The 22713-nt window shown below is 53.7% G+C and overlaps 3 protein-coding genes across 5 annotated transcripts; 1 reads left to right on the top strand and 2 right to left on the bottom strand.

Moving 5' to 3' along the window:
• Positions 1-493: 493 nt before the first annotated feature.
• ART5 (ADP-ribosyltransferase 5) lies at positions 494-4002 on the bottom strand. 2 transcript variants are annotated; one of them, XM_045782744.2, is made up of 5 exons: positions 3676-4002; positions 3275-3488; positions 1608-2337; positions 978-1010; positions 494-894 (listed from the first exon to the last, which is right to left on the bottom strand). In XM_045782744.2, the coding sequence occupies exons 2-5, from the start codon at positions 3329-3331 to the stop codon at positions 788-790; spliced, it is 927 nt and encodes a 308-aa protein (XP_045638700.1). In that variant the 5' UTR covers positions 3332-3488; positions 3676-4002; the 3' UTR covers positions 494-787. The 2 variants fall into 2 exon arrangements, with proteins under 2 accessions (XP_045638700.1, XP_045638701.1); XM_045782745.2 differs by having other exon boundaries at positions 494-891; positions 3676-3996.
• A 1535-nt stretch (positions 4003-5537) lies between these two features.
• Positions 5538-12969, top strand: ART1 (ADP-ribosyltransferase 1). Of its 2 annotated transcripts, XM_045782771.2 has the most exons (6): positions 5564-5609; positions 6906-7008; positions 8158-8275; positions 8577-9357; positions 10463-10504; positions 12010-12969. In XM_045782771.2, the coding sequence occupies exons 3-6, from the start codon at positions 8204-8206 to the stop codon at positions 12102-12104; spliced, it is 990 nt and encodes a 329-aa protein (XP_045638727.2). In that variant the 5' UTR covers positions 5564-5609; positions 6906-7008; positions 8158-8203; the 3' UTR covers positions 12105-12969. The 2 variants fall into 2 exon arrangements, with proteins under 2 accessions (XP_045638726.2, XP_045638727.2); XM_045782770.2 differs by lacking the exon at positions 6906-7008 and having other exon boundaries at positions 5538-5609.
• Positions 12970-13492: 523 nt separating this feature from the next.
• On the bottom strand, positions 13493-15156 carry CHRNA10 (cholinergic receptor nicotinic alpha 10 subunit). The gene is made up of 2 exons (XM_045782805.2): positions 14624-15156; positions 13493-13950 (listed from the first exon to the last, which is right to left on the bottom strand). The coding sequence occupies exons 1-2, from the start codon at positions 14898-14900 to the stop codon at positions 13493-13495; spliced, it is 735 nt and encodes a 244-aa protein (XP_045638761.2). The 5' UTR covers positions 14901-15156.
• Between the last annotated feature and the right edge of the window lie 7557 nt (positions 15157-22713).

Below are 22713 nucleotides of genomic sequence, written 5' to 3'. Positions count from 1 at the left end.
CCCCTCCCCTTCGCCCCTGAAATGGACTCCTGTGGGGGAGCAGGACAGAGAGAAATGTCTTGCTCTGGGGTCCCAGGTGTCTGGGGCTTAGGCTCCTACTTTGAGTTCCTTCAAATCTTTCGTGGAAAGAATTCTTGACTGGGAGGCAGGGAGCCTGGTTTCAATACTCTTTGACCTTGAGCAAGTTGCTTCCTTCCTTGGCTTTACATTCCTCATCTGACAAATGGGCCAATGAATCCTTCTGCCCCCCTTCCTTCTTCCTTCCTTCCTCCTTCCTTCCTTCCTTCCTTCCTTCCTTCCTTCCTTCCTTCCGGGAGGTTGTGAAAGCTTCTGGGCTTGTAAGTTCTGGTATGTGACAGGGGTCTGCACAAGGGACAGTGTCTAGGAGTGATCAAGAAGTCATCCTTTCAGTCCCTCAGTCTCTGAGTCTCACAAGGCCAGAGCAGGGGAAGTGGTCTAGTCTCATGGAATAAACCAGTCAGGAAATATCATGTCACCACACTGCAATACTGTTTAATTGAGTGGCCATCGTAATACCACCCTTGCTTGTCCCAGGGAGTCCCTACCACATAGCAGGGCTCCCTCCACCCTGCCAGAGCCTCAGATCCCCCCACATCCTGGTTGGGAGGGAAGATGGCTGGATAGAGAGATGGCTGGGTAGGTCCCCATCCCTGGGGAAATGGCTGCAGGTCCAAAACCACGTTCCCGCTCCGAGGCCATTCAAAGCCCCCTTCTTCATAGGAAGATCACGAGTTCCCAGGACTCCTTAGTGGCAAACACTGGGCATTCAGGGCCCAGCTTCTGAGAGCTGGAAGCCCCCTGGAGCCAAGAGCAGGGTCTTCCAGGAAAGCAGAGAGAAGTCCCCGTTGGAGGCGGAATCTGGCTGCCCTCCTGCTGGAGAGAAGAAAAGAAGGTGAGGGGTCAGCAGGGCTGGGGGGCATTGAAGCAGCTGAGGGAGGGGGCAGAGAGGTACTCACTTTGTACAGACACACAGGCGCGCCTCTTCTCCCCTGCAACAGACAGCACGGTGAGGCCTCCACGTGGATAGAGCCTCACAACCCCAAGCTTCCCTTCCCACCAGACCCCGGCGTGGGAATCCAGGGAATCTCAATCCAGCTTTCCCTTCTCCTAAACACTGACTTCTGACTTTCTTTCCTCTTCCTGCCCCTGGGAAGTCTCCCCAGCCCGCTGATCCATCGCTGCTCCCGGCCTGGCCCCAGCCGCTCCTCCATCTGTCCCTGTCTCGGCACTTAGGGACAGCGTACATATGTCCCGTCCGTGCCATTAAGCCCGGGCCTCCTGAGATCTGAAGCAGCACCCCGTCACTTTCCTCTGCTTATCAACCTCCTTAACCAGGCTCTTTTGGTCAGTTAGATTGTACAGTGGATAGAACCTTGTAAGAACATTTATAGAATCACTTGAGAATGTTCATAGATCCAGAAAACACTTCTAAGACTCTAAGAACTGGCTGAACATGTCACAGAGAATAGAAATTCCAGCTGACTTTGAGCCCTCGACTTCCCCATTAACCAAGTGGGTGTCGCAAAGGGGCGTCCTGGCTTATTTCCCCCGCCCTGCCAGTCCTGCTCCCCTCATGCATGGCTCACCACCCAGATAGGCGCAGTTAAAGTGGCTGCAGGTCTGATTATAGCTCCAGAGAGTCACCAGGCTCCGGGCTCCATCCTGGGAGAACCTGGTGACCAAGAAGACTTCATGTGGGGGGATCAGCACCTCACGCTCCTCTGGGAAGACAGACAAGGCCTGGATAGGGGCCCCAAAGCAGGTCCTTAGAGAGAAGAAGGTGGCATTACCAAATCTGCGGGCCACTGCCTCATCCAGGGAGCTGGAAGCAAACTGGCCCAAGCGGACAGAGTCCCCCAGTCTCTTGGGTTCCAAGTGAAGGGTGCCCACGCCTCGGAACACCACCTCGCCAGGTCCCTTGCTGCAGCCCCCACTGCCCTGCAGCAGCTGCAGGGCTCGGGTGAGGTAGAAATGCAGGGCCTTGAAGGGGAAGTGCCTCATGTAGAACTCCCGGGAGCCGCCGCCTGTCCGCACCGCCTGGTTCAGCTCCCAGTACAAAGTGTTTGATGAGTTGGTATAGACCATGACGGCGATTCCGTGCTGGGCTTTGAAGCCAGGCGGCAAGGTGAGCCCCTGGCGCTTGTGCTCCCAGGCCTCCCGGGCTGCCTCCCAGGACTCCCGCAGCAGGGCATGGCGGGCCATCTCCTCCTTCAGCAGAGGGGCCGCCTTCTCTTCCATCTCCTCTGTGCAGCCCACATAAGCATCGTCGAAGGTGTCTGGAGCCAGTCCCAGGGGCAGGATGGGAACAGCCTGGGCCTATGGATGTAGGAAAGGGGAGACCTTCAGAGCACTGGACAGGGGCCCTGGTGGCAGATCAGTCCAGAAACACAGTATCTCGTTTCTATGACCAAATATCTTGTGTATGCAATTTGGCAAGAGCTCAAGGGCTTAAATAGCACAGCCACTGGAGTGAGACAGATATGGGTTCAAATCGTGACTTCCCCACCTACTAGCTGTGCGCTCTTGGGCAAGTCTCTTAACTTCTCTGAGCTTCAGGTTCTCCACATATAAACTGAGGATACTTCCAACCTCACAGGGATATTGTGAGGACAGCATACAGATCTTCACTTCTGTACAACGTGAAGGGGCCATTTTGTCATTAGAGAAGTTCCTACCCCTGGTAGGAAGTGGGGCTAGATGACTTCCAAGCGCTGTTCTGGCTCTAAGAGTCAGGATGCAGGTGATATACAAATACACAGCCAATGTCCAATGACCTGACCTGGTCCCCATCCTTAGATTCTCTTCCCCCTTCATGCCACACACCACGACACTGTCAGCTCTGAGACTCCTGAGTCCACTCCTGCTTTAGAAGCCCATATTCTGAAACATGCGGGGGGGGGGGGCCTGGAGGAGGTCAAGCCCTGGTCTGGGAGGGGCTGCGGGAGGGCAGCACACAGGTAGTCCAAGCCGGTTTGCCCGGGCTGAGCCTGTGGTGGCAGACAGGACGTGGGGAGGACTGATGTGAAGGAAGGAGGATCCAAAGAGGACCAATGGGTGGAGGTGGTTCTAGGAGAGAGAATGGGAACTTGGGGCTCCCTGTGGCGATAGACGTTCCTGAGAAGAAGAGGATTAAGATGACCGAGATTCTAGAGAAGAGTCCCTGGGAGTGATTGGAGTCAGCCCCCCAGTCTACCTCTTCTGGGTCTGCCCCTGACCTGTTCCCTTTGTGGCAGGAGTAGGTTCTCCCAGTTACCTGCCAGAGGGCATGGAGGCCGAGGTAGCTCAGAGCCATCAGCAGAGCCGCCAGCATCCTTCCTGGGGGGCGACTCAGGAGGGCGAGGTCCAGATGAAGAGGGCACCACTGGCGATGGGATGGGAGACAGAGACCAGGGTCCTTTCCTCTGGGGTGTGAAGGGTCTCCGTCCAGGATCCGGCACAAGTGGGTGTGGGCGGGGCCAAGGGCGGGCCTAAGGGAGTGGGCGGGGCTTTAGGTTTTATTGTGTACCCCGCTCAACCCCAGGGCTCCGCTCCCCAAATTCCCACTAGCCCCCATGCTCAGCGTCTTCTGCTCGGGGACCTTCTTGCGATGGTAAAGGTGGAGCCATAATTTGGCTCTGCCTGGAGAGGGGAGGGGGCGGAGAGCCAGGGACCCACCTGAAGTTGCAGGGGCGACAGCGGGAAGGAACACTGACTGCTCGGGCCGGCGGGGGGCTTAAGTCCCGGCGGGTGCTGCGCCGTCCCGGGAGTCTAACGGATCAACAAAGTCCCGCGGCTAACTATAGCCCCCGCGGCGGTAACCCGACACCTCTCTTCTGCAACAACGGACACGGGGTGGGGGAGCGGGAGTGGCGCGGAAAGGGGCCGAGGGGCGTACCACCCCTTCCCTAGACTGCGAGCTTTTTCTCCAGAATCCGCTTTGGCTCCGAGCAAGACCAGGGTTGGGGGAGGGACTTGTGAGACTTGGCCTCTCCCTCAGGTGGGCCCCGACCTGGCCGAGCCCCAGTTCTCAGACCACTAGACCCGGGAGACCCACGAGGGTCCCGCCCACCAAGAATTTTCTGCTGGTGCACTCGCTGATTTGCATGCAATTTGCATATGGCCCACGCATTGGGGCACGCGTGATCCAGCATCTGAGCGGCACCCACCCACTCCCTTCCCTTCAGTAGGGTTGGACCAGCTCTCTGTCTCACATCCTCAGGGGCCAGCCCCGCTCCCTCCACAGACCCTCTCTCTCTGGATCTCTTAGACCCAGGTGACCCCATGTTTATAAACACTAGCCTTTCCCCTCCCCTGCTGTGGGCCTGTCTATAAATAACCTGGCTCTGAGTTTTGGATGCTCAATCAGAGGTAATGGGAGAAGGGACCAGCTGAGAAATCAGTAAGCAGCTCTGGGGACAGCTTTCTGGCTGCCTGAGCCCTGGGGGTGGGAGGATTACTCCCAAAGTGGTCAGGGCAGTTGGGCATCCCAAATGTCAGAATTTAAGGGATGCTTCCTGCTGCTTGCTAGGACTGAGGTGGGCATAGAAGGTCAGACTCACCTCAGGGCCTCCATTCTGGTCTGGCTCATTCATTCAGCACCATCCCCACTGCCCCATTCCATCAAGCTGCTAGCCAAATACAGAATTTCCTTCTTCTAGAATCCTGCTTTCTCCAAAAATCCTTCCCTATAGACCAAAAAAAAAAAAAAAAAAAAGACAAACTATGTGTCTGGGCTTGGAGAAGTGTGCGGAGGGAGTTGGAAAAGTGTCATCCCAAAAAACCAGAGCACTTGTTAGGCAAACACAGCTTCTAGACAAGTCCTCTTGTCCCCTTCCACGGAGATGGTCCATCCCAAAGCTCACCTAGATCAGAAAATCAGTTTCTCTATTGTTTACCATTACTGTGAAAAACCACATCTTGCCTGTTTATCCTGACTGCCTCTCATGCTGGAGGACTCTGAGCACGGGCAGTTGTTGGGACAGAAGATGCAGTCTGGGATAGTCAGGCCTGCTGAAACAAGTCCCTGGGACCAGATCCACTGGGATCAGGGTTTTGTCCTCTCCCCACATGGAAGTGCTTCTCCCATCCCCAAATGTGGAACTCCAAGAAAGTCCCCAAGAGATGGAGTCAACTTTCGTCATTGAGCAGGGGCCCTGAGTGAGGCAGAAAGTCCTCCAAGATCACAGAGCAAATCAGCGCCAGCCGGACCCAGCCTCCTGAATCTGGGAATTTCTCCTTGCATGTTAGGTGAGTTTCCATGCTCACATAAAAGGAACACAAAGTAAAAAGATACTGAGGACAGGAGTGCTGCACACAGGACCAAACCCACAGTTGTTCCAGACTGGACCCTTGATGCTTCAGCCCACATTCTCTCTGGCTTCAGAGGTTCCTTCCTTTATGGGAGGTGCACTGGCCCAGGGCAGAAAGGGCAGAGGCTAGTGTTCTCAAGCCTTCAACATCCAGAAATAGATGGGGGAGTGTCACATTTCTGAGCAGCTGTGTGGGTACAAGGGGTGGGGGGACTGATAGTATAAAGGAGAAACCTGCCTTTCCCCTCCCCCTGTGGCCATCACTGGAGACTGACACCAGCTTTCCTGGAGAAGGCCTAGGTAAGGGGCACAACACCCTCCTCCTGGGTATAGGGCAGGGAAAGAACTTTTTTAAAGGGGAAATTTGGGGTATTGATGGTGGAGTTCTAGGAGTCATTAGGAACAATTTCAGGGCACCTTTTATTTTAGTCTGTTCAGGCTGCCATGAAATACCACAGACTGGAAAACCTATAAACAGCAGACATTTATTTCTCATAGTTCTGGAGGGTGAAAGTCTGAAATCAGGGTGCCAGCATGGTTGGGTGAAGGCCCTCTTTTTGGCTTATAAGTGACACCTTCTCACTATGTCCTCACGTGGTGGAAGGGGCTAGGGAGCTCTGTGGGGTCTCCTTTATGAGAACAGTAATCCCAGAGCCCTTATGAACTAATTATGTCCTAAAGGCCCCACCTTCTAAAGCCATCACAGCAGGCATAGGATTTCAACATATGAACTTTGGAGAGACACAAACATTCAGACCATAGCACCTTTGATGGAGAGGTTTAGGATACCTGGAGGGTTTGGGGACATTGAGAAATTGGGGGGTTCCTGGGGAAGGAATTTGGAGTCACATCCCCAGAAGGGAATGTTCAGTGAGGATCTGGATGAGGAGAAACTGACAAGTGCCTTGAGCAGGATGAGAAGAAAAACAGAAGGGCAGGTAAAATATAAGGGGCTGCCCAGTGCCTCCATTTCCTCGCCTCCCATAACCACCCCATTGCTCTGGCCCCACCCCATTCCCCCCAACACTGCCCACCGAAGTCATCAATTTACCTACTCTGCAGGGGTCTACAGTGTTAGCTGCACCCAGGAAGCCTCTCAGACTCCCAGCAAACATTCCAGGAGGCCTCATCTGTGCCTGGCTTGGGCTGAGCTCTGGGGACACAGCATGGGTCATACTTCGTCCCTGCCCTCAAGGAACTCACAGGCCAGGAGGGAAGACAGACACATAAGGGCAACACAGTATGATTAGGACAGTGACAGAGGAAAGCACAGGGTGACTGCAGAGCATAGAGAAATCAGAGGGCTCCCTGAAAATGTCACCCCTAAGCTAAGTTGAAAAGTGGACAGCAGGAGAAGGGCATCCCCAGCAGACGGCAACGTGTGCAGCGCCACAGGGGGCAAGCAGTGGAGCCTCACCTGTTCTCTAAGAGCTTTGTCCTGTTCTGTAGAAGCCGGGGGTGGGGGGGGGGGCACAAGGCTGAAGAGGTCATGGAGGGCTAGGTCACAGAGCACCTCAAGTGCCAGCATGAGGAGGGCTCTGTCCTGAGGGCATGGAGGGAAGTTGTGTTTTGCTACTTTTTTTTTTTCCTGTCTAGATGTGTTCTCATCTCTTCCCTCATGATTTTCATCTCTGCATTTTTACTCTGTATGTTGAGATATTTCTTCCAGTTGGGTTTGGCACAGAGCGTTTTTAAGCAGGTGAGCACCCTGACCAGCTGTTCTTTAGCTCGCCCTGCTCCGTGGAGGGTGGATCCACAGGGGTGACAGTGGAGATCGGGGCAGGCAGGGCAGATTAAATTATTTGCACGGGCACCACAAGTGGTCCTAAAGGACACTATTGTCACAGTAACAGCAGGCACGGGTACGAGTGAGAGAGGACACGGAGAGAAAGAAGATGGGGGCTTGGACTCTGAGATTCATTCATACTTTCTTCTTGTCACTACAAGCATGCATTACTTTGTAATGAAAGAAACAAAGCAGCAGCAGCACTGATTTAGAAACTACTGGAGCTCCGCCTTCTTGGAGCCTCACTCCCCACCCCGTCCTCTCCCCACCTCCTGGACCCTGTCCCTCAGCCCCTGAGGGTCTACACCTGTGCCTGTCCTGGAAGCAGTGAAGGGCTTAGGGGAGGAGGGCCCAGTTTGCAGCAGGACTGTGGGAGAGGAGGACGGCTGGATCCTGTCCCTGGAGTACTGCCATGGCCCCAGCAGCCAGCCAGTCCTGGACCTGTTCCAGCCTCACATCCCCCACGGGGTGAAGCCCAGACCTCTCACCGTGGCAGTCAAGACCTTTCACGACTGCCCATCTTTCCAGTGCTCAGACACCGCAGGATCTGCCATGCAGGACAAAATATCTTTCACTTTTTACATCCAACACCTTTGCTCTTCTCCTTTCTGCTGCCCTAGATCCCCTTCCCACCCCAAATCCCACTCCCATCCCAGTCTCCACTGACTGAAGCCTTATTCTTCTATTCTTCCTGCAAGACCCTGTTCAGATAACACCTCCTCCAGGAAGTCTCCCATGTTCTTTCCAGCAAGAAGGGTCCTCTCTTTCTCTTCTGAGCCTTCATTTCTTTTTGTTTTTTGGTTGCTTTTTTTTTTTAAAGATTATTTATTTATTTGACAGAGTGAGGGGCAGAAGGAGAAGCAGACTCCCTGCTGAGCAGGGAGCCTGATGTGGGGCTCACTCCCAGGACCCAGCTGAAGGCAGACGCTTAACCGACGGAGCCCCCCAGGTGCCCCGAGCCTTCACTTTGATGTCGTGACTCTGTGCCAAGCACTGGGAGTGACACAGACTAGGTGTCTGTTAATGTTTATTAAACTGTAGATTAATGTTCTCATTTTCTAGATGAAGAAACTGAGACCCAAAGAGAGACAGTAACTTGTCCAGGGCTATGTCCAACATGCAGACTCCTGCCATGATGTCTCTGCTGCTTGTGTGCCTGGGCCTCATGGAAGCTCGTCAGGTACGGTCATCCTGCACTGTGCCCACGCCGGCAGGGAGCTGCACCACTAGCTTCTCTGAGCCCCGGGAGGAGCAGCCGTGGGAGGAGAGACACTGAGGTTTCCAGTGGTGCTCGCCCGGCCTGAGGGGACAGCCCCAGACCCCGGTCTCTGAGAGTGTGCCGCTAGTTGTTCCAACCCCCTTCCCGTGCAGATGTGTCTGGGGCCTTCAGTGTCCTTCTCCTCTAAGTGGAGAAATTGGATGATAGGCTCCCATTGTCCTGAGGCTCACCCTCTCAGTCCTTACTGCTCCCTCTCCACCAGGCCCAGAGCCACCCCCTCACTCGACGAGAGCTCTTCTCTCAAGAAGTGCCCCTGGACATGGCCCCAGCCTCCTTTGATGACCAGTATGACGGCTGTGCAGCAGCCATGACAGCCGCCCTTCCAGATCTCAACCAAACCGAGTTCCAGGCCAACAAAGTGTATGCTGACGGCTGGGCACTGGCAAGCAGCCAATGGCGGGAACGCCAGGCCTGGGGGCCAGAGTGGGGCCCCAGGCCTACTCAGCTGCCCCCGCCACCCCCTGGCTTCCGCGATGAGCATGGGGTGGCCCTCCTGGCCTACACCGCCAACAACCCCCTGCACAAGCAGTTCAACGCTGCCGTGCGCGAGGCAGGCCGCTCCAGAGCCTACTACCTCCACCACTTCTCCTTCAAGACACTCCATTTCCTGCTGACCGAGGCCCTACAGCTGCTGGGCAGGGGCCAGCGTTCGCCCCAGTGCCGCCAGGTGTTCCGAGGGGTGCACGGCCTGCGCTTCCGGCCGGCGGGGCCCGGGGCCACCGTAAGGCTGGGGGGGTTTGCTTCCGCGTCCCTGCAGAATGTTGCAGCCCAGCAGTTTGGGGAGGACACCTTCTTTGGCATCTGGACTTGCCTTGGGGCACCTATCAAGGGCTACTCCTTCTTCCCCGGGGAGGAGGAGGTGCTGATCCCCCCCTTCGAGACCTTCCAGGTGATCAATGCCAGCAGACCGGCGCAGGGCCCCGCCCGCGTCTACCTCCGGGCCCTGGGCAAGCGCAGCACGTACAACTGCGAGTACATTAAAGGTAGGCAGGGCTCACGCCGGGCGGCACCTGTGCACAGGACGGGCTCCCCCTTGGTCTCAGGGGGCACGTACAAATACCACAATCAAATGAACAGTGAGGGGGACCCTGTACCTCTGTCCCCCCACCCTGTGCACCTAAGGGGAAACAGCCTTCTGAGGGAGTATGCCACTTGTCCTTGGAGGTACCTAAGCCGGAGCTGGCCACTTGCCTGCTGGGAGGCTGAAGAGGGTTTCCTGACCGAGCCAGGTGCCCATTGAGGGCCAAACAGAACTGGTCAGGCTTTTCTTCCAGCTGGAAGCTGGAAGGCAGTTAAGTTCTAGCGACAACACTGACACCCAGACCATTGTTGCCAGGTATGAGTAAGAGCCCCAAATTCAGTTTCCAAGAAGAGCACGTGTATTCAGCTGAATGGAAACCCTGTGCTGTCGTGTGGACTGGGTGGGGGTGCAGATGGGGTGCTGAGATAGCAGTTGGGTGCTGTGCCCCAAAGTCCCAGCCCAGGCTGTCAAAGGTCGTGGATCCTCTTCCTGTCTGTCCCCCAGGACCGGCCAGAGGTGGAATCATGAGGACAGGCCCAGGTTCTTAAGCTCTGAAGGGGCTGTGGGCTGCTGGTCCTGGCTGAGTGATGCCCAGGGCCTTGGGAGGCCCACTTCGCATAATTAGAGGCAGGTTGTTGGCTAACCTGTGGACCACATTTACAATGGGAGAAGGTCCAGTGTGGCTTCCGTTCCCACCTTGAACAGCATCATGGGGGTGCATGAGTCAACAGAAGGTGAGGAAGACACACAAAGTACACGAACCAGTGCCTCCTCGGCTGCGACAAGACAAGGGAGAGGTGGTTACACAGGGAGGCAAAGTTACAGGCAAGGAAGCGGGAGGAGCCCCCAGAAGAGACCCTGGCTTTGAGGGCTGGTTCCCTTCTAGCTCTGCGGCTCATGGGTCAAGTCAAACGCAGGCAAGGGAGGTCTCACCAGAAGGAAGCAGAGTTAGGGGAAAATGTCCCAGCTTCTGCAGGAACAAGCTGGGGACGGACCACAGGGTTCTGGGTTCCTTCCTGTCCTGGGAGCTACTGAGACTTTGATTCTTTACTGTTTCTTCCCTACAGACAAGCAGTGCAAGTCTAGGCCCTGCCGTCTGGGTAACTCAGGTAAGAGCTGCAAGCTTCCATGGGGCTCGGCTCAAGGATGAGCGGGCTGCCCTGGGGTTGGCCTCTTCTCCAAGATGCATATCCCTCGTGAAAGGAAAACAACCCCCTATTGATCACCACCCCTGTGGGGGTGGTGAGCCTCTCTTAAGAGGACATACATGTGTGTACGGGGCAGTGGTCATGCAAGCTGACACACGTGCACCCCAGTCTGGGGATGCCCCCTCCCTCACAGGAGGCCACTGATTGGGCCTCAGAGAGATCCCAGCTGCACTGAGGGGATGGAGGGAAGGGCCACTCCCACAGTCCTCCCTGGGCCTTCTCCTTCAGCTGCAGAACCCACGGTCTCTATTACTGCCCTCAGGGCTCCCTTAGACCACCTTTCAAGGTCAAGGTCAGGCCCTGGGTGCTGGAGACCTGGGCTCTCATCCTAACTCTGTGACCAATCAATCCCTCTCTGGGCCTCAGTTTTCCTACCCGTATAATGAGCGTATTAGACGGTGATCCCCAGGTCCCTTCTGTGACTCTTTTCTTCCCTTGAATACTTGCTGTACCCAGGCCTGCCTGGGCCTCATTTCTCCAGGTGGGAAGGAGCTTTTCCAGGGTAACCGACTGGAATAGGCCATTCCCAGGAATGAAACTGCAGCCACTACTCTCCCTTGGGTCCCTCCTCCCTCCCCCAGGGCTCTGTGAACAGTGGGCGGGAAGAAGCCCCAGCCTGCATTTTGTTCCCACCATTCTTCATGACACAGTACCACTCAGAGTTCCAGGCATCCTCAGCACAACCCAGTGGTGTAGGCACTGTCATCGCCCGTGTTCTACAGATGAGAGAAATAAGGCGCAGAGAGGGGAAGCGACCAGCCCTACACACACAGCTAGTAAGGGGTGGGGTCCAGACAGCCAAACTCAACCACCACACTACCTGGCCCCCACTTCTCCCCAGACACCATCTCATTTTATCCTTACCATACAAGAAACTATTGGAAGGGGGGAGAACAGGGAGTATGACCCTCATTATATAATAAAGGGAGACCCAGAGACAGAAGGGACCTGCCCAAGGGGACAGAATGAGTCAGGAGCAGAGCCAGGGTCATAATCCAGATCTCCGGGCTCCAACCCGTGTGAGTGTGGGTAATGTCATCTCAAGCACTGGACCACGTTAGGATCCCCCTCCCCGCCCCGGGTCCACCAGTAATCAGGGGTTGGGCAGAAGGGCAATGATGAGCGTCAGTAGGGCCCATTCACATGGCTTCCCCTTGTTCATCCCACCCTGCCATGGCTCATTTGTGTCAGTAGGAGGCAAGGGCATAGACCCTCCTAGTGACCTCTGGAAGGGGACCTAGGGCTCTTTCACCTGCCTGCCGTCCTCCCTGAATTCTCGCTCTTCATCTCTGGCTCCCATCGCACCTTGTGGGTGTTTCCAGCCCATTCTGCTCATTCCTCTTTGTCGTGCTTGTGTACCTCATTCTACCCCGAAACTTCTCTCTCTGCCTCTGTTTTTCCTGCAGCCATGGGTCAAGGCTCTCCTTCTGCAGTCTGCTCCCTCCTACTCCCGCTCTGGGTCCTTGTTGGGGGAACCTTTCCACGACCCATCCAACACTGAACGACAGCCCACCTGCCCAACATGCTGCCTCAACCCGACATGGGGATGGCGGCCTCGTGTGTGCTCTAAGAGCAGCCAGGAGCCATGGTGACTCCTTCTGCAGGGAACTCTGGGACTTTCTCTGGCAGCTGCCAGGTTTGCTGATGGAGAATTAAGGGAGTCTCGGGACTGAGCCTTACCCAAGGCTCTAAGAGTGAGACACTGAATAGGGGTGGGGGTCTCTAGGGCAGGCAACAACTCACTTGGACTGAAGATTAAACTAGTTTGCGGGGGGGATTGGGGAGGAAAGCACTGGGCCACGGTATTTGCTGTTATTCAAATGCCTCACATGTGCACCTGGAAAGCTCTTCCAGGTGCCTTCTCTGACCTCTCCCACCTGGCTGGGTTAGGGGCCCTGCCTCTTTGTTCCCACAGGTCCCTGGGTGCTTCCCTACACCACGTGTCAGTGTTTGTCTCCCATGTCAGACTGTGAACTTCCCGAGGGCAGGGACGGGGTCTAAAGCACAGAGGTGGTCCCGGACAACGTGTGAAAGTCAGAAAGGAACAAACACCTGTGAATGGCTCGTCTCTGCACTGCCCCACCTTGGACACTTTCAAGCTCTCTGAATGTCAGCGTGTGGGAATGATGTGGACTGGCTCCGGCTCCAGAGGGTAGAGAGCAGGAGAGACAGCAGAGACAGCATTAGGGCCTCTGCCAGGGTCTCAACTGAGTGCTCAGGTGAATTCTTGTCAGCAAAGACATAATTTCTGCCCTGATCTATGCGTCCTAAGGCTCCTGTCTCTAGAGAGACAAACCTGGCTCTGCCACAACTTCCACTACCACAGGCCCCAGGGGTAAAACAGGACATTAAAGAGGTACTAAGCACACGCTTTCTTTATTATGAGTTGGGGCTTTGGAGCCAAATCCACGTGCGGCCTCCTGCTCCGGAAAAGAGAGAATGAATCCTGAATCCCCTTCCCTGAGTCCCTAGGCAGCAACGGGCAAGATCAAGTCCCTAACACAACAGCCACCAAGGAAGGAAGAAAAGACAAGGAAACATGGTTGTTCTGTTTCTCATATAACCTGCACTCTCGCCACAAAAAGCTCTAACACACAGCGTCAAAAGTCAATTTGGTCCCTCCAGGACGGTTTTGATCTCGGCCCTTCTTAGAGTTCCTCTTCCGTAGGAATTAGAGGAGTGGCGAGCTCTGAATTTCCCTTAAAGTTTAGGGTATATAGACAACTGATCCCTGCGGTTTGTGAAGTCAGACGCGCTGATTCTGGAGAGAGGGTGTCCCAGGCTCTCAGGCACAGCGGGAGAGACTGGGTTGCCTACCAGAGAGTCAACAACCACCTGGCCTTTCCATCCCTGTCTGGAAGGGCTGTGGCTGCACCAGACCCCGGGGACTCACAGGGCCTGCACCAGCACCAGGAGGCTCATGACCAAGGCCATGGAGAAGAAGATGCCCAGGAAGAAGCGATCCATCACACGGGCCAGCCGCTTCCAGTCCTCATGGCGGCGCTGGGCAGCCCGGTGGCTGTGGAAGGTGTGAGCGATGGTAGCTACGTGGTGCAGTAGGGCTTCCTGACGGCACAGACACCGTGGTTCATGGCAAGCAACTGGTGGAGGGCGAGCCCCTCCGTCAGGAGGCTGGGGACTGGGGGGTGACTCAGGTGGTCTAGACCGCCCACAGGGTTCCCCTCGTTCCCGCACACACAAGCCCCGTGCCAGGCGTCCCAGCAGGAGGGCCCGAGCCCAGGCTGGCACTGGTCGGGCACTAGGACCACAGTAGTGCAGGCTCATGATAAGGATGGTGAGCGCTGTGGAGAACGTGACCATGGTCATGGTGGCCATGTAGTACTTCCCTGCAAGAGAGAGAGTGAGGGGGAGCCTAAAACAAAAACTCAGGGGGCCTGAGCTTGCCCGCTGTCTCAACACAAACAGGCAGCAGCTCACCCACCGTGAGGCTCTCAGGACCCTCCAATCCCAACGGATGGAGCCAGGAAGGAAGGAAGGGCCAAGATCTCCTCATCCCCTGTTCTTACAAGTGGGTTCGCAGAAGCCTTCTGCTCCCTAATCGTTCTCCTCACCGCTGGACGCCGCACTGCCCCGCAATCCATGGAAGTCAGACTCTCAAATGGTACAAGCACCATCTGGAGCAAGTTACTGATCCTTCGGGCACAAGCGGGATAACAGAACCTACCTCCTAAGTTTGTGGTGACGCCTCTCTGAGTTAATTCAAAAAATGGCAAGGGCTTAGGAGAGAGCCTGGCACACAGCCAGACTCAAGGCGTTTTGCCTGTTATGACAGGTGAGGGGTGGGGTGTCCTTCCTGGAGGGGCCTACTCCTCTCCCCTCAATCTCTGATTGAGGCATGCGCGCCCCCCGCCCGCACGGAATTGGGCTGCTCTGCTGCGCCCGTCCCTGTCCCGCTCCCGGCCCCGCCCCGGTGCAGGCCCGCGAGCCTCTGCCGGCGGGGGGGGGGGGGGACAGTCTCTCCCCGCCCGCCCCCCGCCCCACCGCGCCCTCGCGGCTCACCGATGAGGGGCACGCTCTCGGCCGGCGGCATGCTCTCGGCCAGGAGCAGCTGAAAGACGGTGAGCGCCAGCAGCACGGTGACGCCGAGCGACACCTTCTCGCCCGAGTCGGCGGGCAGGTGGAAGGCGAGCGGCGCGAGCAGCGAGATGAGCACGCAGGGCAGCAGCAGGTTGCACACGTAGGCGGCGGCGCGGCGGCGCAGCAGCAGCGTGAACGTCACGTCGGGGTAGGGCTCGGAGCAGCAGCCGTAGGTGAGCACGCGCCGCCGCGCCGGCATGCCCAGGACGCGCCACTCCACGTTCTCCACGAAGTCGGCCAGGCTGGCGGCGGCGCCGCGCGGCCGCACGTCCAGCTGGTGCCCGCCGTGCGTCCACGAGCCGAACGTCAGGCCGCAGCGCTGTGCGTCGAACGGGAAGGCCGACACGTCCACGCGGCACGAGCTGCGCGTGATGGCCGGCGCGTCCCAGCGCACGGCGCCGTCGTGCCGCAGAACCACGTTGGTGCTGGCGGAGGCCGGCGGCTGTGCGTCCGCCCTGCGGGGGCAGGTGGTTGGGGGCGATGCGCCCTGAGGCGGCTGCGCGCGCGGAGGCCGGGGCAGATCCCTGCCGCTGCGCTCTGACCAGCGGGGCCCTGGGACTACCAGGGGTCGCGCAGAGGGTGGAGGGGGTGGCCCAGAGGGATCTGTGAGCCTTTGGAGGCTTAGAAGGGGTGGCACCTAAGGGCCCAAAGGAGACACGGATCTAGGCCAGGGTGAGAACACATCTGTAAAAGTTGGCACCCGGCTGCGTAGTGTCATCCGCGAATCTCCTAGAGGGCCCCCGGGGAAAATATGCAGAGTCGTATGTTGTCTGGGAAACAACTGCTAAACCAGTTGTGGCATAAAGGAATGCTCCGGAGGGTTAGGCCCTGGAGGAAGTCCCTAGGCAGGCCCTCAGGGAGTCCTGAGACACTTGGAGCCCGCCTGCAAGGGTGGAGTATGCCATCAGGAGGCACTTGTGCCCCAGAACCCCCTCTGTGAGAGATCCAGAAGTAGCCCTGGACCACGCAGTGGGTTCTCAGGAGACATTCAGCATGGGTTGGCTTGGGACAGACTAAAGTGGGGGTGTTATGGAGGGGCTGTGAGCTCCTGGCAGCTTAGGAGGGTCCTGGGGGAAAAGCTTCTGGGGCCGTGGGGCAACCAGGTTAGGTTGGGGGGATGCGGAATCAGTGCATACCTAGAGCCAAGGGCAACTGTAGGGAGGGGGGAGGAGAGGGGAGGGGCCCAGGCAGGCAGTACTTGTTGTAGAGCACGATGTCTGGTCGCCACACGAGACTGCTGGGGATGCGGATAGCATCCAGGCCACCATAGGCATCGGGGGTCCCATCGCAGGTAGGCGTCTGTCCACTCCTGTCTGATCCACAGGTACAGGGTCAGCACCTGGTTCCGCTCATCCTAGTGGGGGGCAGGGAGTGGGCACAGACGTGGACACATGTATATGCACACCCTTCCCTGGGTATACACGCTCACCTACAGAGCTCTGGACACAACCACAAACGCGGCTGGCTCACAGTCCAGTTCCTAGCCAGGCCCGACCTTGCTATGTGACCTTGGCAGTCTCTTTTCCTCTTTAGGCCTCAGTTTCCTTAGTAGTTACATGGGTGATAATCCCTGCTAGGCAGGAATGCAAGTGTGCAAAGTGCTGGGCACACTGTGGGCACCCGGCAGTTAGTATTCAACAGTTAGTATCTTTTATTATTGTTAATACTAACATTTATAGAAAAGAATTGTTTGGAGAATAATCCCAGTCTCTCACTACCCCCCACTCCCACCCCATGATTTGACACTATCACCACAACACACCATGTCAATGATCTGGGACAATGTCACCTCCAGGGTCACGTTCAGAGCCTGGTCTGTATCTGCCACAGGTCTCAGGGCACTTGTGTAGTTGGCGAAGAGGTCACGGAACAGCTTGTGAGCCAGCCTGCCCTCCGCTCCCAAGCACTCTGGGGGACCAGGAAGAAGGGTTGTCCATCTGAGGCCCTTGTCCAGGGGCCTCTGCTCACACCCTCCACCCCCACAAGGCTGGGGCCCTGTCACCTGCTCTGCTACCTCACGGCCATCTGACTGGCCCTCCTGATGTCCGCTCTGTCCATCTAGCTGTGGCTCCCGTTCTTTCCAGGAGTGCCTCCGCCGAAGTGAGGCCAAGGCGTGAATTGGTACTGTCTTCTGGAGCAAGGCCGACAGGTTTCTTCCCCACCCTTTGCCTTCCTAAGGACCTGGGTTCTGCCTGCCCTACTGCAAATGCCAGAGGGGCCCAAATAGGCGACAGGAGTCCCGCCTCTCACCCAGGTGTTGTGAACCCCATTGCCACCAGCCCCTGCCGTCTCTCAAACTGATTTCCACTTATCCAGCTGCACTTCTGTAGATTTCTTCAAAGCTTCTGATGCTATGGGCCATTCTATCCTGAAAACACTCTCTTCCCTAGGCTTCAGTGACACACCACATTGTCTTCAGCCCCTGACCCAAGTATTGTTCCCCAGAATCCTGTCATTGTCCTTTTTTTTTTTTAAGCCCTGATTTTTCTCCTAAGCTCCAGACCCATAAATACAACAGTTCACTTCTGAATGTCCTACTGGCACCTTAAACTCTGTGGGTCCAAAATAGGAACTCATTTCCTCCCCCCATGCTCTGTAACCTGTTCCTTGTTCTGTGTTCCCCATCTCAGCCAACAGTACCCATCCCTTGGTGCTCTCAGCCAGAAATCTGGGAATTATCCTTCCTTTCTGCCCCCCTCTGCCTGCAACCCACCCAGTACCCAGGTCCTGCCAGCCAGGCTGCTGGGCATCCTTTGAATGTCTAGTTGCCCCTGCAGCTTGAGTGGACCCAGCAGTAGCCTCCTCATGGCTCCTACATTTCTGAGATCAGGCTTTTAAACACTCAATTCTGACCAGGCCAGTAGCTGCTTAAAACATTGCCTGCTGGATAAAGTCCAAACTCAGTCTGCCATTCAGTGCCCTTCATGATCTGCCCCACCCCCACCCCCTGGCTTTTCCATCACTGCTCCCACCCCAGCCAGGCAGGTCTCCTGCACCCTCTTCAGCACCTCTGTCCTCCACGCTACCCAGATAGAGCGCTTGTTCCCAGCACAGGAGTAAAGAGAAATCGGATGTGCAGGGAGATTTGGGGAGGAAGAGAACAGTAGCAGGGCCCAGAGAGGCAGGGCTGGTTTACTGCACGTCACACCTGGAAGCAGTGAGAACAGAAACAGAAGGCCCAGGCTGGAGACAGAGAAGCCGAGGCTGGGGTGGTGGCTCCTGGGCCCCATGGCCCTGCCACAGCAAGAAGTAGGGCAGGTCTCTGGGTGTGACCCTTGTGGCCTGACTGAGGGCAGCATCAGGCTTTGCTGGCAAAGATGGTGTGGACGATACCTGGAAGTCAGAAGTAAGACTGAGATCTTTGCTGGGGAGCTCTGCGGCCCTTCCAGTTCTCTGACCCTCCTATTTGTACCTGCCTTTGGGTTTTAGTACTTGATCTTGGCATCTGCTCATTCTCCTCCACTGGTCCTTGCCTCTTCTGGCCTCTGCCCCTGCCATTGTCTCTACTCCCCCACACCCCCTTACCTCTCACTCAGCCTCGCTGTCTCCATTTCCTTCTGTCTTTTCCTCTGGGACTCTTTCTTGCTCTCTGCCTCTTTGACTTTGGTCTTCCTCCTTCCACTCTCTCTTTCTTTTTTTTCCCCCTCTTCCTCTCTCCCTTCCTTTTTGCTTCTATTCCAGCCCCCTAACTTCCTTTCTCTGTCCCCCATACCTGGACTCCGGATGAGCCTGGCACATTCTCAGCAGGACAGGGGCAGGGACTCTCCATCACCTCTGAGCCCTCTGAGGCCCAGGGCTGCAGGCCCCTCCCCTTTGCCCTTTTCATTAGCTTATTTACAGGATTGGGACATCTGTGCCCACGGGAACAGAGCAACTGAAACTGACACCTCAGGTTACTGGGACCTGAATTATTCAAATTGTAACACAGCACCCAAGCTCAGCTCAAGCCCAGCCTGGGGTGCTGGAGGGCACAGAGATGCTGGGGTCAGGATCTGCAAAAGCCTGGGCTTAAGGATGTGAGGGGCCAGAGCCGTGGATGGTGTTGTCCTCCTAGCTCTGCCACCATTGCTGGATTCTTTTTTTTTTTTTTTTTTAAGATTTTATTTATTTATTTGTCAGAGAGAACGAGGGCACAAGCAGGAGGAGAGGCAGGCAGAGGGAGAAGCAGCCTCCTTGACGAGAAAGGAGCCCGATGCAGGACTCAGTCTGAGGACCCTGGGATTATGACCTGAGCCAAAGGCAGATGCTTAACTGACTGAGCCACCCAGGCATCCCCATTGCTGAGTTCTTGAGGCTCCCTTTATTTTTATTATTCTTAAGTTTTATTTTGTTTAAATTCAGTTAATTAACATATAGTGTATCATTAGTTTCAGAGGTAGAGTTCAGTGATTCATCAGTTGCATATAACACCCAGTGCTCATTACATCACGTGCCCTCCTTAATGTCCATCACCCAGTTACTCTATCTCCCCACCCACCTGAGGCTCCCTTTAGACTGTCAGCTCTGCCTCCAGTGAGAGATGGAGTACATCTGTCCAGGCTAGGCACTTTGTGCCAAGCAAGCTGTCCCCTCCTGGTGGGAATGGGGCTGAGCCTTAGGCTGCTCCGGGTGGCCCCGCAAAGCAGGAAGTGCAGCTCACATCCTCACCTCCAGCTCCCTACAGCCATCCCGCTCTGAGTCTCAGTGCTCTCCCCATGCCCAGACACCATAGCTGACACTGGGTAGCAGGGAAACCACAGGCTTTAGAGTCACTTTCAGCTCTGTCTTATGAGCTGTCTGACCTGGGAAAGATACTGAAACTCTCTGGGTTTGTTTTCTTATACAGGATAATGGGATTGACAGTCCTCACTTCAGAAGTTTTAAGGATTAAATGAGACAAGCAGTAACACAAGGCAAGTGCCTAGCATATTGCCTGATGCACAGTCGTCAACCAAAAGTATTTATACTATAATCCCAATGAATTAGATAGAATATTCTATCTTCAGGAACACACACTTAGATTCACAAGCCCCCAGCCCCTGGCAACCACTATTCCACTTTCTATCTCCATGATTTCGACTTAATAACTCATGTGAGTGGAATCACGTATTTGTCTTTTTTTTTTTTTTAGATTATTTATTTGTTTATTTGACAGAGATAGAGATAGTCAGGGAGAGAGGGAACACAAGCAGCGGGAGTGGGAGAGGAAGAAGCAGGCTCATAGCAGAGGAGCCTGATGTGGGGCTTGATCCCATAACGCCGGGATCACGCCCTGAGCCGAAGGCAGACACTTAACGACCGCGCCACCCAGGCGCCCCACGTATTTGTCATTTTTTAGAAGATTTTATTAGAGAGAGTGCATGTGCATCAGCAAGAGAGAACAGGAGCAGGGGGAGGAAGAGACGGAAAAGTAGACTCCCCGCTGAGCAGGGAGCCCGCCGTGGGGCTCGATCCCAGGACCCTGGGATGATGACTTGAGCCAAAGGCAGACGCTTAATCAGCTGAGCCACCCAGGTGTTCCTAAATCATGTATTTGTCTTTTTGAGGTCAGCTGATTTCACTTTGCATAATATCCTCAAGATTCACCCATTTTGTTACATGTCAGAACTTCTTATTTTCAGGCCGTATATGTTTTATTTTATGTATATACTACATTTTGCTTATTCATTCGTTCTCTGAGGAGTACTTAGGTTGCTTCTACGTTTTAGCTAGTGTGAATAATGCTGCCGCGTATGGAAGTAGAAATATTTCTTCAAGACTTTGCTTTCAGTTCTTTCGGATTATGGGCCCAGAAATGGAATTGCTAGGTCATATGATAGTTGTTTTTTATATTTTGAGGAATCGCCATACCACTTTCTACAGTGGCTATAATGTCTTTTTTTCCCACCAACAGGGTCCAAGAGTTCCCATTTCTCCACAACCTCACCAAAGCTGTTATTTTGTTTTGTTTTTATACTAGCCGTCCTAATGGGTATAAGGTGGTATCTCACTGTATTTTATTTACGTTTCCCTAATAACTAGCAGTTGAGCATCATATCGTGCTTATTGGCCATTTGTATGTCTTCTTTGGAGAAATGTCTATTTAAGTCCTTTGTCCATTTATTGCTTTGGGTTTTGTTGTTGTTGTGTTCTAGGAGTTCTCTCTGTATTCTGGGTATTAATCCCTTATGAGGTATATAATTTGCAGATGTTTTCTTCCATTCTAAGGGTTGCTTTTTTACTCAGTTGATTTATTTTTTTGGTGAACAAAACTTTAAATATTTTATAAAGTCCAATTTGTCTATATATTATTTTTTTGCCTGCACTTTGAAGTCATATCCAATAAATCATTGCCATATCCAATGTTGTGAAGCTTTGACCCTATATTTTCTTCTAAGAGTTTTGTAGTTTTAGTTCTTACATTTAAGTCTTTGACCTATCCTTAATTTTTGTGTATGGTGTTTAGATAAAGGTCCAACTTCATTTCTTTGCCTGTGGATATCCAGTTTTCCTAGCACCATTTGTTGAAAAGACTGTCCTTTCTCCCACTGAATGGTCTTGGCACCCTTATAAAAAATCACTTGACCGTATCTGTGAGGGTTTATTCCTGGGCTCTCTGTTCTAGTCCATTAGTCTGTATGTCTGTTTTTATGCCCACACCACACTGTTTGATTCTTATAGCTTTGTAGTAAGTTTTAAAGTCAGGAAGTGTGAGTCCTCCAGCTTTGTGCTTTTTCAAGATTATTGTGGTTATTAGAGTCCCTTGAGATTCCGTATGAATTTTAGGATGGACTTTTCTATTCCCGAAAAAAAAAAGCCATTGAGATTTTGAGAGGGATTGCATTAAATCTATAGATCGCTTTGGTTAGTATGGACATTTTGTTTTCCATTTCATGAAAGTGAGATGTCTTTCCATTTGTGTCTTAATTTCTTTAAGCAGTGTTACAGTTTTCAGAGTACATGTCTTTGGCCTCCTTGGTTATGTTCATTCTTACTGATTTTATTCTTTTTGATGCTATTGATGATGGAATTGCTTTTGTACCTTCCGTTGGATTGTTCATTATTCGTGTATATAATGCAGCTGGTTTGTGCGTGTTATTTTGTATGCTGCTACTTGAATCGTCTCTGAGCTCCAACCGTGTTGTTGAACTGTGTCGTTGTTGTTGTCATTGTTTGGTGTAATCTTTAGGGTTCTCTACGTATAAGATCATATCATCTGGAAACAGATTTTACTTCTTCCTTTCCAATTTGGATGTCTTTTATCTGTCTTTCTTTGCTAATTGCTCTGGCTAGAACTTCCAGTATTATGTTGAATATAAGTGAAGGTAGATATCCTTGCCTTCTTCCTGATCTTAGAGGAAAAGCATCATAAAATATGTTTGTTGTGGGTTTTCACTTACGGCTTTTATTTATTTTTAAAGATTTATTTATTTGAGAGAGAGGAAGAAAGAGAGAGTGGGAATAGGGAGAAGGGCAGAGGGAGAAGGAGAGAGAAAATCCTCAAGCAGACTCCCTGGTGAGTGCAGAGCCCGACACAGGGCTCAATTCCAGGACCCTGAGATCATGACCTGAGCCGACACCAAGAGTTGGACGCCTAACTGAGCCACCCAGGCACCCCCATTATGGCTTTTATTATGTTGAGGTAGCTTCCTTCTACTTAGTTTGTTGTGTGTCTTTATCATGAAAGAATATTGAATTCTGTTAAATGCTTTTTCTGTATCAATTGAGATGATCATGTGCTTTTCTCCCCATTCTGTTAATGTGGTCTATTACATTGATTGATTTTCATATGTTGAACTATCCTTGCATTTCAGAAATAAATTCCACTTGGTCCTGGTGTATGATCCTTCTATTATGCTGGTATTCTGTTGAGGATTTATGGACCAATGTTCATATAAGATATTGGTCTGTAGTTTTCTTGTAGTGTCTTTTGTCTAGCTTTGGTATAAGGGTAATTGTATACATTAATGGGTTGTAGATAGGGGTGCCTGGCTGGCTCAGTCGGTTTAGCGTCTGCCTTCTGCTCAGGTCATGATCCTGGGGTCCTGGGATCT

This window comes from Ursus americanus, chromosome 16 (genome assembly GCF_024610735.1).
Source record: "Ursus americanus isolate L20-20 chromosome 16, mUrsAme1.1.p, whole genome shotgun sequence".
NCBI classification, from domain to species: Eukaryota; Metazoa; Chordata; class Mammalia; order Carnivora; family Ursidae; genus Ursus; species Ursus americanus.
This window is presented reverse-complemented; position numbering and strand designations above follow the sequence as displayed.